This window comes from Tachyglossus aculeatus, chromosome 23, assembly GCF_015852505.1.
Source record: "Tachyglossus aculeatus isolate mTacAcu1 chromosome 23, mTacAcu1.pri, whole genome shotgun sequence".
Lineage (NCBI taxonomy): Eukaryota > Metazoa > Chordata > Mammalia > Monotremata > Tachyglossidae > Tachyglossus > Tachyglossus aculeatus.
This window is the reverse complement of record NC_052088.1, coordinates 22,654,027-22,672,143: the sequence shown is the minus strand read 5'-3', so window position 1 is coordinate 22,672,143 and position 18,117 is coordinate 22,654,027. Positions and strand designations below refer to the sequence as shown.

The following is an 18,117-nucleotide window of genomic DNA, read 5'->3' as shown; positions in this document are numbered from 1 at the left end:
ACCTCATCTCCCTCCCATCTTTTCTTTCCAAACTCAAGTAAGTTGTTTACACCCACTGCCTCTATACTTCTTTTCCTCCAATTATCTCCTTCACCCTGTCCAATCTGGCTTCTGCCCGCTCCACACCGTGGAAATTGCCCTCTCGAAGGTCATTAGTGACTTCCTTCTTGCCAAATTCAGTGGCCTCTTCTCTCCGTCCTTGTACTCTTCGATCCTCAGTTCTTTTTGCTACTGTAGACCACCTCCTTCTCCTGGAAACACTATCTAAACTTGACTTCACAGACATTGTTCTCTCCTGGTTCTTCTCCTCTCTCTGGCCAGTCTTTTTCAGTGTCACCAGCTCCTCTTTTACCTTCCACATCCCCAACTGTGTGAGTCCTTCAAGGCACAGTTTGGGACCATCTCTATTTTCAGTCAACACCCACCTCCTTGGAGAACTCACTCACTACCACAGCTTCAACTAGCGCATGATTCCCAAATCTGTTTTCTTTCTCTTTCCCTGTCTACAGTCTTGCATTTTCTTCTGCTTTCAGGACATCTCTACTTGGATGTCCCACCAACACCTCAAATCTAATGCGTCCAAAACAGAACTCCACATATCCCCACCCACACTGTCTTTCCCAAGACTTTCCCATCATTATAGGTAACAAAACCACCCTCCTTGTCTCAAGCAATATCCTCGAATTATCTCTCATTCAACCTGCTTATTCAGTATCTCACCAAATTCTATTAATTCTGCCTTCATAACATCTCTAGAGTCCATCCTTTCCTCTCCATCCAGACTGCTACCATGCTGATCCAAGCATTAATTATATTCTGCCTTGACTATTGCATCAGCATCCTTACTGACCTCCCTGCTTCCTCTCTCTCCTCTCTCTAGTTGATACTTCACTCTGCAGCCTGGTTCGTTTTCCTGAATAACCGTTCAGTCCACATCTCTCCACTACTTCAAAACCTCCGTGCTTGCCCAATCCCCTACTCATCAAACTCACCATTGACTTTAAGCCACTCAATCAGTTCTCCCCATCTTACCCTACCTCACTAATCTCCTACTACATCCCAACCTGCTCATTTCGCTCTGCTAGTGCCAACCTACTCACTCTACCACGATCTCATCTATCTCATCACTGTCCCTTTGCTCGTATCCTCCCTCTGACCTGGAACTCCCTTCCCCTTCATAACCAACAGGCCATGTTTCCCCATCTTCAAAGCTCTACTAAAATCAGATCTCCTCCAAGAGGCCTTCCCTGATTAGCCCCTCATTTACCCACTGAAGTCGACCTCCCCCTGCATTGTCTATGCTTTGAGTCTGTACCCTTAGGCATTTTATTACTCACCCCACCCCCACACATCATATATGTACATATCTTTACACTCTGTCATTTCCCAATCTGTAATTGATTTTGACGTCCGCTCCCCATTTAGACCATAAGCTCCTTGTGAAGTGGCATCGTATATACGAACTCTGTCGCATTGTATCCTCCCAAGAGCTTAGTAATCAGTTTTTTTAACACATTAAGTGCTCGGTAAATAGTGTTTACTGATTGATTGATTGATTGATTGATTGGAAACAGCATAGTCTTGTGGAAAGAGCGGTGGACTGAGAATGACGAGACCTGAGTTCTAATCCCAGCTCCATCACTTGTCTGTTACAAGACCTTGTGCAAGTCGCTTAGTTTCTCTGTGCCTCAGTTTCCCCACCTGTATCTATTCTCCCTCCCTCTTAAAGTATGAGCCCCATGTGACAGAGAGACTGTGTTTAATCTGATTATCATATATCTACCCCAGGGCTCTTCACAGTGCCTTGTACAGAGTAAGCACTTAATAATTATTTCCACAACTATTATTTTACGATGCCCAAATTCAAATTGCAAATTGTATTGAAAAAAGCATGCTATCTCTATAGCCAAAGCTAAGCAAAAAGTGACATATGCCTCACAAAATGTATTAATCCAAGATGATAGATCTTGGATTAAATTGTCTGCAGTGAGTGTGAGGAAGGTACCAAATTTCCTACATATTTAGTCAACTCTACATTTGGATATTCCTGAAAAAAATACAGCCAAAGACTGCAGCAACAAGGCCTTACTTTTGCCTCTAATGAGAGGCAATCAGCTTTCTAGAGAGTATTCAAGGATTATGTATTTTATGGGCCTCAGGCATCTGATAACAATTACACATTAATGTATCATTATAATATACCATTATTAGAAGATTGCTGAGAGCATTTTTAACAAAAATAGCCCAGGAAAAACCAGCTCTAGGTAAATGTAAGTATATGAGGATAGCTATTGTGTTCCTGTCCTTGTGCTCTTTGCTTTCTACTCCCTGTTAGTAAGTTAGATGGTGAGAAAAACCCATTAGCTATTTTGCCACTAGGGTACCATTTACTGCACCACAGAGATAATACATATTTTTACTCAGAGCTAGGTTCTTTGGGGCTATTTTTATTGCCAATGTTCTCAGTAATCCTCTCCTGAAGGTTCATTATAAGTACAAATAAATGTGTAATTATGATTGGATTACTTTGGCAGTCTACTAATTGTTACCCATGTGACCTGAAGAAGTTTTCGAGCTCCAGTCTCTCACCCCCACGGGTGGACCAAAGGGCCTTTATTCTGTGGAGTTTTCCCCTCCACATAGTTACACGGCGTAGGGAGCATTATCCCGTCTCTATCCCTTCTCATCCCCCAATACCCCCATTAAATGACACTTCCGTGCAGACGAGCCCACAGCAACATGCGGTGCTGTAAGTGGCCGGTCCTCTTCGTACCTCTGCTCAGTTGTAGCAAGAGCAGACATCACTTCACTACTCTCCGACTACAATCCTGCCCACATACTTCGCTCCTCTAATGCCATCCTTCTCACTGCACCTCGATCTCATCTATCTCACTGCTGACATCCTGCCTCTGGCCTGGAACGCCCTCCCTCTTCATATCCAACAGACAGTTACTCACCCTACCTTCAAAGCCTTATTGAAGACACATCTCTTCCAAGAGGCCTTCACTTGCTAAGCCCTCTTTTCCTTTTCTCCCACTCTCTTCTGTGCCGCCTTGACTTGCTCCCCCTCCTAGCAGCCCCACAACATTTATGTAATTATCTGTAATTTCATTTATATTAACGTCTCTCTCCCACTCTAGACTGTAAGCTCGTTGTGGTCAGGGAATATGCCTGTTGTACTATTATACTGTACTCTCCCCGGCACTTAGTACAGTACTCTGCACACAGTCAGCGCTCAATAAGTATGATTGACTGACTGACCAAGGCAAGCAGAGTCAGCCGCTAAAAATGCTGATGACTTTTTGAACTGTTCAGAGGAGCACAGAGGACTCCTCTAACTGGACAATTAGGGGAAGCCAGTGTGTGCTTGATTTACTCATATATTTACATATATTTACATATATATGTATATATGTTTGTACATATTTATTACTCTATTTATATATTTATTTTACTTGTACATATCTATTCTATTTATTTTATTTTGTTACTATGTTTGGTTTTGTTCTCTGTCTCCCCGTTTTAGACTGTGAGCCCACTGTTGGATAGGGACTGTCTCTATATGTTGCCAATTTGTACTTCCCAAGCGCTTAGTACAGTACTGTGCACATAGTAAGCGCTCACTAAATATGATTGATGATGATTTACTCAAGAGGCACGAGGAGGGAGAACAGCAAGAATGCACATCTCAGTGTGGGATCGGGGATTGTGGGGGGCTGAAACTGCACTCCCAGATCTGTATGAAAAGGTCAGACTCAATGTGTTCCCTAGGAAACTAATACTTATCAAAGAATACCTTCAGCTTTGGAATCACCTGCTCTTCACAGTTATACTGATGATGAGTTATATGAGCTGGTGTATATGAGAGGTCAGAGATTTAACCTCAAAAATAAGACCTAGCTCACTCAGGAAAAAGTATGTTATGACCAACTATCTAGCTCATAACGATAGTATTGTTGTGTGAGGGACTCTTAAGGGATGAAATAAAGCTGTACTTTGTCAGTTTAGAAACTAAAATATGATTACTTGGATAATATGATGAAGTAATTTAAAGTTAATCAGCCAAAGGTCCATTTAAACAGGATGTTTGCATCTACAGAGATGCACAGAAAGTTAAATACCCACCAGGAGTTGTATTACACTGAGAATCTTGGGAGTGAAGTATTCACTTGAGTGGGTCTAATAATATGGGTCCTGCTCTTTCACAGTCCACAAGGGTTCTACAATAGCTAATTCACAATTTGGAATCCTGATTACTAAACAGGATGCTTTGCTCAACTTGTGACTGTTTTTAACAGTGAAACAAGAAAATACACATGCAAACTTGCAAAAACGCCAGGGAATAAGATGTCCATGCACAAAAAAAAATTGAGTTTGGGCAGAATTTTCCAGTGTTTCTAGAAGCGCAGTGCTTTCTATGACCTGATGAATTTCTTGAGGGCAGGGTCGTCTTGTTCTATTGTACTCTCTCAACTGCTTAGTATACAGCTCTGCACACAGTGTGTGCTCAGTAAATACCACTGATTGGTCGACATGCCATTTCCTCCATTGGATTATGAGGTACTGGAGGGCAGGGAATGTGTTTCTTGCCTCTCTTGTACCTTCCAAGCTTTTCGTATGCAGTATTTTCCACTCAGTAGTCACTCAGTAAATTCCATTGCTTGTGGATTGATGCCAGTGTAGAAACAGCCGAAGCATCTATCCTGAATAAATGGTTTTTAATTATCTTGGCTAACCACAGAATGAAGTCTTATTAATATATTCCCCTATTAGAAAATAGTGAAACTAAAATATTTTCCACTGAATCAGACAGAAAGTTTAGGAGGCTCCAGAGACATAGAGGAAGAGAGACTCCATAAGCATTCATTGTCACTTTCAAAATAGAAATAGTAGCGCTCTAGGGCCCGTTGTTGGGTAGGGACCATCTCTATATGTTGCCAACTTGTACTTCCCAAGCGCTTAGTAGAGTGCTCTGCACATAGTAAAAGCTCAATAAATACAATTGAATGAATGAATGAAAAGGAATGAGGTAGGGTAGAAGGACTGAAGCAAATAGAGCAGAGGAAGGTTGTTACAAATACCCTCACCAAAGAATCATAAAAGCACTGAGTTTTCAGAGTGGTTACAGGCCAGCCAAAAATGAAATGTGGAAGCCCAAAAAAGATTGCCGTGACTTTTCCTCTTTTATAGCCACACTATCAGAAATGCATCTACTTCACTAGCCATTCTATAAAAATTAGAAATACAGATATTTATGAAATACTGCTTATGTTTGCGGTCCAATATTGTCACAATCCTGTAGCAATATGTCTGTTAGACGTTCTTTGGCAGCATAGTCAAAAAATGCTTCATTTCAAATGCAAAAAAAAAAAAAATGGAACTGTCCAAAAATGATAGTTCCCGAGATAAAAATGAAATGTCATAATTGTGCGAGGTTGCATAAAGTTGTATAATTATCCTCTGCTTCCTGCTGTGAATTGTTGTATAACGGTCCTCAGCATTGGTAAAATGTGGTTCACCGTCCACCAGCTGCATTTCAGTAACTTCCATAAAGCAAACTTAGTAAATTTGGCTTGGTAGACTTGTGCTGTAGAGATATGTCCGCAGGACTGAGTCACTGTTGCAATCTACTTTCTACCCTAAATTACCCAAATTATCAGTCAGTCAATCTATCGTGTTTATTGAGCACTTACTGTGGGCAAAGCACTGTGCAGAGTTGATAGACACGTACCCTGCCCACAGTGAACTTAGTTGAGCAGAAGTGGATGCTCTCTCAAATGCTTACTTCAATGCTCAGCATCAAGTGAGCATTCAATAAATACTGTTGATGGATTGATTGGTTGGATCTAGGGGAGAGACATCAGTATTGACTGCCAGGGCTCCCTGTGTTTTTGGATAGCTTCCAACTCTTTACTTCATTATATGCTGTGGTTACTGAGATCAGTAAAAATTCCTTGTGTGATAAAGAGAAAAGATATGCGCCAAAGCGATGAGAAAAATATTTTGAAATGTTAACTACCGTTTGCGCAGTGCTGAACTTTCTATCTTAAAATGTCTTCTTCCAACATTTGCTTTCTGTGGAGATACTTTTAAAGTAAGGACAAACTTTATGAAATTAATTAAATATGTGAGCCATTTACATGATTGGAGATCATTTCGTATTATGAAATTTTGGCTTATTTAAGCATTTAAACTAAAGCTTTCTTTTTGCATTCCACTTCTCATTTTTCTCAATGCAGTGAAGTCATTCCAATCACCCACCTTTGATCTTGCAGTAGTCATTCGTGACACCAGACTAAGATATCATAAGTGAACAATTATCACCTCATTGAATTAAATAAAAAAGAAGAAGCCTAACAGAATGAGGTTTTGTTTTAAACAAAAGTGATACAATTTCTAATATTCACAAAAGAAATGTATTAGGTGCATTTAAGAAAAGTGTATTCTTCACTTGAAAAATATCAATCCTTCCTTTATGACCTTAAAGGTAATTAAGCAACTCCTTCTTGAATTCTTGATTTCTGGCTTGAAAAAATTAAATTTCAACCACCGGTTACAAAATATTGGAACTAAAAATAGAAAAACTGTACTTCAAGACTGTTGTGCTTCAGTACTATTCTTGTCTTTATTTCCCTTTTTCTGCTCACACAGGCTGTTCCGCCACCCAACTTTGAGATGCCAGTTTCTATCCCAGTGTCCAACCACAACAGCTTGGTATATAGTAATCCAGTCAGCTCGCTGGGCAACCCAAACCTTTTGCCACTGGCCCATCCTTCCTTGCAGAGGAATAGCATGTCTCCTGGTGTGACACATCGGCCCCCAAGTGCAGGTAACACGGGTATGTACTATTAAATATTGAGGGTCAGTAAATCAACTTCAGGTGGTGCTTTGGCTGTTATTCCTTTTTAGTTACTTTCTTCCAAGTGCCGGAAGACCGGGTTTCCTTCCATTAGTCTCGACCATTCATTTCACATTACTAAGAGAATTTTCGGAAGGATAGATACAGCATAGCTTGGGGGAAAGAACACAGGAATGAGAGAGTCACAAGATAATCATAATAATGGCATTTATTAAGCGCTTACTATGTGCAAAGCACTGTTCTAAGCGCTGGGGAGGTTATAAAGTGATCAGGTTTAAATTACAAAGATCCAGGTTTGTTTCAGTTCCAGTAGTTCAATTAGTCAGTGGTATTTATTGAGCGCTTACTGTGTGCAGCGCACTGTACTAAGTACTTGGGAAAGCACAATACCACAGAGTTGGTTGATGCCATTCCTGCCTACAAGGAATTTGCAGTTTATGGGGGAAACGGACATTAAAATAAGGGCAAACAGAGGAGATAGAAAGAAGCAACGAGGTGATGTCTCGAGCTGGTTCGACAACAAACCAGGCCCCGGCCGGCGGCTCTCTTTGCTCAGGGGGTACTCGCCCTCCTCTTAATCTCCTGCCCTGTGGCCCTCTGCTACCCGGACCTGGGACTCCCTCACCAATGGTCTATTGTGTGACCTTGGGCAAATCACTTACCCTTACCAGGTCCCAGTTTCCACATCACTACACTGAGGGTATGATTGTGAGAGATAGATTATAGAACCTGTGTGGGACTCCTTGTGGACTCTTATAAGTGCTTTTATATTGTATTTTCCCAAGTGCTTAGTACAGTGCTCACCACACAGTAAATAAACAGAAAAGTGGCATTGCCAAGTGGAAAGGGCACGGGTCTGGGTTTCAGAGGACCTGGGTTCTAACCCCAGCTCTACCACTTTGCTCCATGACCTTGGGCAAGTCATTTCACTTCACTGTGCCTCAGTTACCTCATCTGTAAAATGGGGAATAAGACCATGAGCCCCATGTGGGACATAGACTGTGTCCAATCTGCTTAGCTTGTATCTTCCCCAGCATATAGTACAGTGATGGCACACACACAGTAAGTGTTTAACAAACACCAGTAAAAAAGGAGTGTTCAGTGAATACCTTTGATAGATTGATTGGCGGGGATTGTGTCTGATCTCATAACCTTGCATCAAACCCAGTACTTAACATATAGTACACACTTGATGTCATAATTAGTCATAGAATGGCATTTTTGAAAAAAATTTGTTTTACAAAATAGATTGAAAAAGCTTTTGGTTCCCATCCACCTTCCAAGAAATGAAGTGTTTTAAAAAAAAAAAAATAACAATAATAACAACTGCAGTATTTGATAAGCACTTACTATATGCATAGTAAGTGTAAAATTTCCCCATTTTATAGATGTGGAAACTGAAACACCAAGAAATTAAGGAACTTGCCCAGGTTACACACAGCAGGCAAGTGGTGGATCTAGATTAGAACTCAGGTCTGCTCATTCCCAGTCATGTGCTCTTTCCAATAGGCCACATTGCTTCACTGTTCCTGTAAAACTCTCTAATTAAGCATCCATTCTCTTCTGGGTATCCTATAGAAGGTTTTTCAAGTGTACCATATATATTTTTCTGAATTCCACTTGAACAATGTGTTGGTGCCTTTCAAAAAAAAAAAAACCCCAAAAAATTCATTGTAAGCAATGCTGATTTTCTTTTCATTCATTCATTCAGTCGTATTTATTGAGAGCTTACTGTGTGCAGAGCACTGTACTAAGCGCTTGGGAAGTACAAGTTGGCAACATATAGAGACGGTCCCTACCCAACAGTGGGCTCACAGTCTAGAAGAGGGAGACAGAGCACAAAACAAAGCATATTAGTAAAATAAATAGAATAAATATGTACAAATAAAATAGAGTAATAAATACATACAAACATACATACATATATACAGGTGCTGTGGGGAGGGGAAGGACGTAAGGGGGTGATGGGGAAGGGGAAGAGGGGGAGAGGAAGGAGGGGCTCAGTCTGGGAAGGCCTCCTGGAGGAGGTGAGCTCTCAGTAGGGCTTTGAAGGGAGGAAGAGAGCTAGCTTGGCGGATGTGCGGAGGGAAGGCATTCCAGGCCAGGGGGATGATGTGGGCCAGGGGTCGACGGTGGGACAGGCGAGAATGAGGCACGGTGAGGAGATTAGTGGTAGAGGAGCAGAGGGTGCGGGCTGGGCTGGAGAAGGAGAGGAGGGAGGTGAGGTAGGAGGGGGCGAGGTGATGGACAGCCTATAATCACGCTCCTACTGAAAAAAAAAACCAGAACTACCTCATAGAAATGTAGATTGTTCATTTAGAAACAAAGGACCTTGTAATCCATCTTAAAAATGTTGTCAGTCATCCCTACATATTTCTTATGTGGCTTAGTGGGAAGAGCAAGGGGTTGGGAGTCAGAGGATGTGGGTTCTAATCCTGGCTCCGCCATTTACCTGCTGTATGACCTTGGGCAAGCCACTGAACTTCTCTGGTCCTCAGTTAAACTCATCTATAAAATGAGAGTTAAGACTGTGAGCTCCACGTGGGACAACCTGATTACCTTGTGTCTACCCCATTGCTTAGAACAGTGCTCGATGCATAGGAAGTGCTTAACAAATATCATCATTGTTATTATTTCCACAGTCTTTCCACAGTGTGGCCCTAAATAATTGGAATAAATACTACCATCAATATTTATGGGTTTCCCAGCTGTGTGCATATGCACACTTTAGTTTGAAAATAATGTTAATCTCTAACTTACATTAGCAGTAAAAAGATGAAATTTAGTGGGTATGTACCTATTCCTAAGAACACTGCTGATAAAGGAAGTTTGTCTTCCTCTTGAATTTGCCATGAGTTTACCTCTGAAAAGGAGAGACAAGAAACAAGAAACAATCATTCTACATTCAGAGAAATAGGCATGGTTTCCATTTTTGGAAGAGAACAAAATTCACTGCACGTACATTGGTTTAAATGTCATCAAACATCAAGTACATAGTCATAGAAAAATAGTGTTAGTTGATGGCTTATCATCTCAGCCTCTTGAATTATTACATGGGTTCAAATCCAGGCTATGCCAGTTGTCAACTATATGACTTTGGGCAAGTCACTTAACTTCACTGTGCCTCAGTTACCTCATCTGTAAAATGGGGATTAAGATTGTGAGCCCCCCGTGGAACAACCTGATCACCTTGTAACCTCCCCAGCGCTTAGAACAGTGCTTTGCACATAGTAAGCATTTAACAAATGCCATCATTATTATTATTATTACATTTGGTTTTTCAAAGACAGCTACCTTTAAAATATATATTTATCCCCTCCCCCCCGCAAAAAAAAGCACCATGAAAATGCTGCAACTACCAAGCCAGATTTTTTAAAATGTTTATTTTTTGTTGGACAGGGCTAGCAGTGAAAATAAAAAATCTTGGTAAAATGTTGGTTAGTGAAATACTGAACAAGCCGTACCTTAAGAAAATAAATATGTCAGTTAAGTCTGGCTTGGGATTCTTTGCAATGACATGGTTGCTTGGGGAGAAAATATATTAAAACAGCCGGGAGTGAAGTTTGGTATTTGTGGGTTACTTTAGCCCTTCTCATTTTGCCTATTTCCTTTTCATCCCTAGGTGGTCTGATGGGTGGGGACCTTACAACCGGTGCAGGCACCAGTGCAGGTAAACAAGAACATTTTGTGTGTTACGTATAATCAATTCGTATTGACCTTATGGATAATTAAGGAAGGGTTAAGGCTTCGGTGGACTGACCAGCACTTAATGGCAATATTTTTTTGTAGAGCACTGCCAGTTTTAGCTACTCATTGATAATTTTTCAAGCCAGACAAGGAATCCTCGAGGTCTTAGGAATTCCTAGAGCCTTTAAATTTTACTAATCCCTTTATACTACCAGTAGGGTCCCAAAACTTTACCACAAACTGTGAACACTCTCCAAATTTTCCTGGATTGATCTCAGAGTACAATATTTAGAGAGCTATGTTTCCCTGCTCCTGTAAGTGTAGTTGCCTCTTCCAACTGATACATCTAGTTCTGTAATGCAGGGGATGCATTCTTGCAAAACCCTTCTTTTACTCGTGTTATAGTACAGTGTTCACCGTTCACATAGGCAGAAGCCATTTCTCCAATGCCACTGTGCACTGTTTCAAAACAGGCCACATTAGTTCATTCATTCGTTCGTTCGTTCATTCAGTCATATTTATTGAGCGCTTACTGTGTGCAGAGCACTGTACTAAGCACTTGGGAAGTTCAGGTCGGCAACATATAGAGATGGTCCCTACCCAACAATGGGCTCACAGTCTAGAAGGGGGAGGCAGACAACAAAAAAAACCATTGCAGACAGGTGTCAAAATTGTTCAAATCCCGGCTCCGCCGCTTGTCAGCTGTGTGACTTTGGGCAAGTCACTTCACTTCTCTGGGCCTCAGTTCCCTCATCTGTAAAATGGGGATTAAGACTGTGAGCCCCATGTGGGACAACCTGATTACCTTGTATCTACCCCAGCACTTAGAACAGTGCTTGGCACATAGTAAGCGCTTAACAAATACCAACATTATTATTATTATTATTATTATATGCATATTAGTTGATAAATGTTCCCTAGTTCTAGCCTAAATACGTAGCGAAAACACAGAACTGAGTGCAATTCCTCCACCTACTAGTAGTAATCATATTTTTTGAGCCCCAGTAAGTGCAACACACTGTTCTAAGCATGCTGGAAGTTCAAAACAAAGGCTGTCCACATGGAGTGCATAGCAGAGTGGGGAATTGGGAGTCATGAGTTCTTGTTCTGCCTGGAGTTGGATTTGCCACACTAGCATTCTGGGTCTAACACCTTGTCTTTAAAGCTGTAGGGGTTTTTTGGTATTTATTAAGAACTTACTATATGCCAAGCGCTGTGCTAAGTTCTGGGATAGATACAAAACCTAACAGATCAAGCCATGCAAATGGGTTTTCCTTATTTTTTTCAAGCTTCTTCATCCAGTTCTTTTTAATGGCTGGGAATAAAATGAATAGACAATTGGGAAATTTGCAGCACTAGAGAAACTCCATGGTAGTGCGTCTTGATCTTCCCTAATTTTCTATTTTTTAATTTTAGGTTAGACCTAATTACTCTAGCTATAAAATATGTATCATAATACTTCCAATACACTTAATTCAGGAAGACATTTTAAGAGTAATGAGCCTATAGGGCTATCATAATGAATGAGGAGAGAATAGGATAGGAGAAATGGGTTATTGAGGGGTTTGTGCTTCCTACTCTCAGTTCGCAATGCAGTGAATCCATTTCTTCCCCCTGAGGACAGTCTAGGGGAGTTGTTAAATAAGTGATTTTGTTGTGAGCAATCCTGCTCTTTCTCCACCTGTCACACACATAAATTTGCTTATCCCCACATATCCCTAGATAGCATTTCGCACTTCCTCTCTTGGCATCTGACTGTTTTGCAGTCAATTCACAGCTCTACAAAGCTGAGGTGAGGAGAGATCATCAGTGGATGAGTGGTCCTGAAAGTCTTACCAAAATGAGGAAAAAACCTGGTGCGATGAAGTGTTTTAAATTAGAGGAAAGGGCTGTGTTTAAATAAGATAGTCAGTACTGGCAAAAACTCCTAGAGAAAGCTTCTTTCCACTACTTTATGTCGGCTGTCTGAGATGCCATTAGATAAGATGTCAGGGAAAGGTTGGGGATTAGGTCAATCTTCCTGGTGTGCGGGTTCTCCAGAGAGGAGGAGACATTGAACCTAGGAAACGTCAGCATTCTCATCACATAAATCAAAGAATCATACAGCTGAAAGGAACTCTGAGAGGTCATTTAACCCATCTTCAAACGGGACCACGATTCCAGTTAGATGAGTGTGTAACCTATTTTTAAAGCTCTCTAGGGGAGAGTCCAGCAAACATCAAAGTCACCCAAGTCTGAGCCTGCTTTAAAAGTCATCATTGAAGGATGCTTCCAAAGACAAAATGTATATTATTATTATAATCAGAGTATCAACTGTCACCAAGGCATTGGGTTCTACCCCACCCCTCCACGGTCTTGGTTGGTTGTCTCGAATTCCATAGGAGGAAGCTTATCCATTTCCCAGCTTGCACATGGTTGAGATACAATTACTGGTCCCCTATTGATTCTTTCAGCTAAGGCATGAGCGAGTTTCTAACTCTGGCAGCCAAGACCACCTGTTGCAGATACCACTTAGCTCTGAGCTTAGCTGTCATGCCGTTTCCCATAAACTGAGCTTGCCATCCCCTTCTCCTGCAATCCAGGGTCATATGTCTGGGCAGAATATATCTGTGCTGATGTCACCACTCATGCTGGTAGGGGGAAAGGAACCAGCCAGGATGTCTGTAGGTTTAGGGAGAGGAGAATAAGAAGAAAACTCCAGCAAATCAACAAGATGAGTGAGACCTTCTGAATCCTGGGTATAATAGAAAACAGTAGGATCTTTGCAAGTCAAGGGTTGAAATAAAGCCATAGACCCCCCAAGATCATCATACAGTAATCAGTTCAATCACTTTTTTTTTATTTTTCCCCTTTGGGGTTAATTATTTCCAACAGTTTGTTTTATTTTCAAATATTTAATGAGAGAACTAAGGTAAATAGAATAATCAATAAAATAAGCTCCTTTAAGCATCTTAGCCTGTCCCCTTTATACTTTCATTCATTCAATCGTATTTATTGAGCACTTACTGTGTGCAGAGCACTGTACTAAACACTTGGGAAGTGTACTTCCCAAATAACAGTTGGAAAGTGCAGTATGAAAGAGCATACAACTTCCCTAAACCCTCCCTGCTCTGCTCCCCCCCAACCCCGTGTAATTAGGAGGAATTTTAAAGAAAACAGAAAGTGATGCTGACCGAAAAGAAGCCTGAAAGCAAACATGAAGTCGCCAGTGGGAAACATTCACTTCTACATCTACCTTTCTTGCCAAAACAACAGCCAGATCTTCATGTGGTGATGTTGCAATATGGAAGTAAATCTTGTAATTAGGATTTACCCGGAAAACTTAATCTGGGACCAAAGCTGGAAAATGGAGCCTTTCTCTCCATTCGCAAACTTTCCTAGAAGGAGATATGACTTCCCATCACACTTGACAGCAGTGTTCTCTCATCTCCATTCTGCCCCGGAGGGGTCACTGCCAGACCAACTATTTTGGATGGGACCTCTCAGTTCCTAAATCCAGAGAGGACCTGGAATGGGCAGGAATCAAGCTTATATACACAGTAAGCGCTCAATAAATACAATTGAATGAATGTACAGACTGGAAGGTCCCCGTAACAAGCTTCACGTAGAATAATTAATCAACGTATCCAAAATGAAAAAAAATGAAACCTTTTGCTTGGTAGATTAGAAAACATTTTTTAAAACATTTTGACTAGCATTTGGTACTCTTAACCCTAAGTATTTTTAGTGTATAATAACCAATCTCTCTAGATTCATTCATTCAATCATATTTATTGAGCACTTACTGTGTGCAGAGCACTGTACTAAGCGCTTGGGAAGTACAAGTTGGCAACATTGATCTGTTACCCTAAACTGCACTTACATGGTGGCTATCCTGAAAATCAACCTAGCCCCAATTATTGGATATGCCTTAATTTTCAGCTGATTAGTTAAGATCACTATAAATTTTAAATATATATACATATGTGTCTAACAGTATATGTTGCTTAAGGGACTGATATTAGTAAGGAAGTAACAGGTTTAAGATGCACTTGCTTTCACAATCCTAAAGTTCAAATGTTGAGTCCAAAGCTTCAGTTGATGTTATCCTGATAACTACATCAGAAAGTTACAGTCTTTTAAATTCTGTTTGGGAGTTCTGACAGCATAATAAAGCTTTTAGAGCTCCAATTTCTTGATTGAGAGTTCATAAGTGCAAAATCTTAATTGGTCTGAACTATCTGATTCATGAAACTTCACTTATTGATAGACTGTCTGAGACATGCAGTCCCTTTCGTTTTCTTTGAGAAGGATGTTGAACAGCAATTGTTACAAGTGGCAGAAACCTACTTCAATATGTCAGTGGCTTCAGATTGTCCATGACTCCCTGATTTGGGAATAGGTCATGCCCCAGATCCACCACTAACGTCTTGCCAAAAAACTTCGAACCATTTTTCGTTTTCAGAGCAATTACAAATTCAGTTACAATTAGCAGTAATAAATCGTAATAATTGTGGTATTAGTTGGTCCTTACTATGTGCCAAGAATTGAATGGGGCTAGATACAAGGTAATCAGGCCAGACACAGTCCTTGTCCTACAGGGGGTTCACAATCTAAGCAGAAGAATAGACATTTAACCCCCTTTTTTAAGATGAGGAAACTGAGGATCATAGAAGTTAAATGACTCCCCAAGGTTACACAGCAGGCCCATGGCAGAGCTGGGATTAGAACCCAGGTTTCCAGACTTCCAGTCTGGTGCTCTTTCCACTAGGGCACATTACTCCCCTGTCACAACAAAAGAACATTTACGCAGATTTGTTTATAGCTTCTTATTTTGCAGTTGTTTAAAATTAGATATAATTCATTTTTTAAATTCATAATGATTGTTTCCTTGGGAAGAAATAATTTTGATTGTTAATTGTGTTCCATCCGGTCGACGCATTTAGTCGGCAAGAATTGTAATTTCTTGAACACCTAATTGAAATAAGCTAGAGACTTTACTAGGAATACATCATAAATTTTTAATTGTATGAATAATCTTTTTCTTAATCTGGCATTAATGCCCACACTCCATGTCCGCAGTGCAAAAACATAGAAGAGGTTTGATGTACCTTAAGGCTGAAGAAGGAGGAAAGGTCATTTTGGGGTTGAATTGCCTGCCCCAGTGACCTCCTTCAAAAATGCTACTCCTATGAAGTTTTCTTCTTTAAGGATAATTTTTTAAAAAATGTAAGCAATAGAGAACCTATTTACTTCCCATTTGGCATCATAAAAGCTCTAATGTAGACTTTGGGCTCAGTCTATTTAGGTGCCAAGCCTTCTGCCAAATTTGAGCTTCATGAATTTGCATTTTTGCCATCCCTCGGAATAGCACATATTCAAAATAAAATATTCCAGGAAGAAGAATTTAATAGCAGTTTTGTTGTTCCAAAAATGGGAAAATGACTTTGGATAGCTAACCCAAGGGCATCCGGTTTTGCATTACTTTAACAAATTACATAAGTAGGAAATAGAAACTGAAAAAGCCACTTAGATTATTTGTTGGGCCCATGTTTTCCAACTACGCTATTTTGTTGGTGTGGGTTGTTCTGAGTAGTAACCCCGAAGTCATCCACAATTTTACCTTGGGAGTCAACCCAAGAGAAAAATGAAGCTCAAGAAAACCAGGGTCTTTTTTTGTTATGCTAAGGATCATCATCATCATCATCAATCGTATTTATTGAGTGCTTACTATGTGCAGAGCACTGTACTAAGTGCTTGGGAAGTACAAATTGGCAACATATAGAGACAGTCCCTGCCCAACAGTGGGCTCACAGTCTAAAAGGGGGAGACAGAGAACAAAACCAAACATACTAACAATAAAATAAATAGAATAGATATGTACAAATAAAATAAATAAATAAATAGAGTAAAAAATATGTACAAACATAAGGATACAACAAGCACCACTCCCCAGGGATAGGACAGTGGCGCATAAAAGCTTTCCTCCATGAGTAGTTTTCCCCTGTCAATTTTTGAACTTTTGCACGGGTTGAGGGAGAGTCATGTTCATCTTTCCCTTCCTCTCCTCATTTACACACTGTGCCAATGGAGCATAGCATCATCTGGAAGGGCACAATGGCTAGGGGTGATTCTGTTGTTTACACCATCCTTTTCTCCCTGTGCCTTCAGATGGCTTTAGTTTTCCAGTAGTCTGCTCTTTGGCATCTGCCCAGGGCCAAGTATGAAAGTAGCCAGAATTTTCCAAGATCATGAGACCCAGGGCAGGGGCTCTGATTGGCACTGGAGTCCTCCCGAGAGAGGCAGGGACCTCCTGTAGGAACCAGTCCTGTATTCGTGTTTGTGTTTTGGGAAATGGTTCTGAGGTACCGAGACTTGACGTGGGCTAGGAGGAACCTGGCCCACCAGGCTCGGGTGACTGCATTTCTGAGATCCTTTCTTTCTCCCTCTTTTTCAAGGACAGAATCGTGAAAGGGTCCTCTACACTGCGCAGGTTTACCAGGGCTTCCTTAAGCTTATCCTCAGCACTGAGTTAAATATGTTTAACTGAAACCAGGATAATCTCGGGTTTGTTAGAGCAAAGTCAGATCTTGTCCTCCTAATCAATCTCTTCTATTATAGCAACAACAGTAATAATAATAATAATGTGATATTTGTTAAGCACTTACTATGTACCAGGCTCTATACTTAGCGCTGGGATAGATACAGGGTAATTGTGTTGAGCTTAGTCCCTGACCCACATGGGGCTCCCCATTTTCCCCATTTTAATTAATCCCCATTTTCCAGAAAAGGTAACGGAGGCACGGAGAAGTGAAATGACTTGCCCAAGTTCACGCAGCAGACCTGTGGTGGAACCGGGATTAGAACCAAGGTCCTTCTGACTCCCGGGCTCATGCTCGATCCACTAGGCCATGCTACTTCCCTGTTATGTGAAATGCGTCCTTGGCAACCAATTCAGAGTACACCTTCTTTTTACAATAGTTGTAAATTACAAATGTAGCCTGGTCTTCAACGCCTCTTAGGTGGGAGATTCTGATGAGAACAATAATGGAAAAGGCCAAGAATTCCTAGGGCCTAATCAGTAATTAGCTATGGTATTTACTAAGCACTTAACATGTGCCAAACACTAGGAGTTGTAGCATTTAACTGAGTGCCCCTGTGGTACAGTGCAGTGTACACTACATACTTCGGATGTGGAAGGAAGCAAAATGACATATTTCCCTGCCCAAAAGGAGCTTATGCTCTATGAACATAACAGATCACAAGCAGTCCCTGCCCAACATGGGACTCACAGTCTGTCATTCAGCTTTGCACAGTGCTAAAATTGCATAATAAGATGGGAATAATAATAATAACAATGGTTTTTGTTAAGTGTTTACTCTGTGCCAGGCACTGTACTAAGCGCTGGGGTGGATACAAACAAATCAGGCTGGACACAACCCCTGTCCCATGTAGGGCTCACAATCTCAATCGTCAATACAGATGAGGTAACTGAGGCACAGAGAAGTGAAATGACTTGCCCAAGGTCACACAGCAGGCAAATGGTGGCGCTGGATGTAGAACCCTTGACCTTCTCACTCCCAGGCCCATGT

General features: G+C 40.9%; 1 protein-coding gene across 5 annotated transcripts in view; it reads left to right on the top strand.

Moving 5' to 3' along the window:
• The window catches only part of MEF2C (myocyte enhancer factor 2C), a 175,501-nt gene that overhangs the window by 126,204 nt on the left and 31,180 nt on the right, over nucleotides 1-18,117 (top strand). For 3 of the 5 annotated variants that reach the window (XM_038765868.1, XM_038765866.1, XM_038765864.1), the window contains 2 exons: nucleotides 6,652-6,838; nucleotides 10,482-10,529. In XM_038765868.1, the coding sequence (XP_038621796.1) occupies nucleotides 6,652-6,838; nucleotides 10,482-10,529 (235 nt within the window). The remainder of the gene's footprint in view (nucleotides 1-6,651; nucleotides 6,839-10,481; nucleotides 10,530-18,117) is intronic. The other 2 variants (XM_038765867.1, XM_038765865.1) reach the window with 1 other exon arrangement.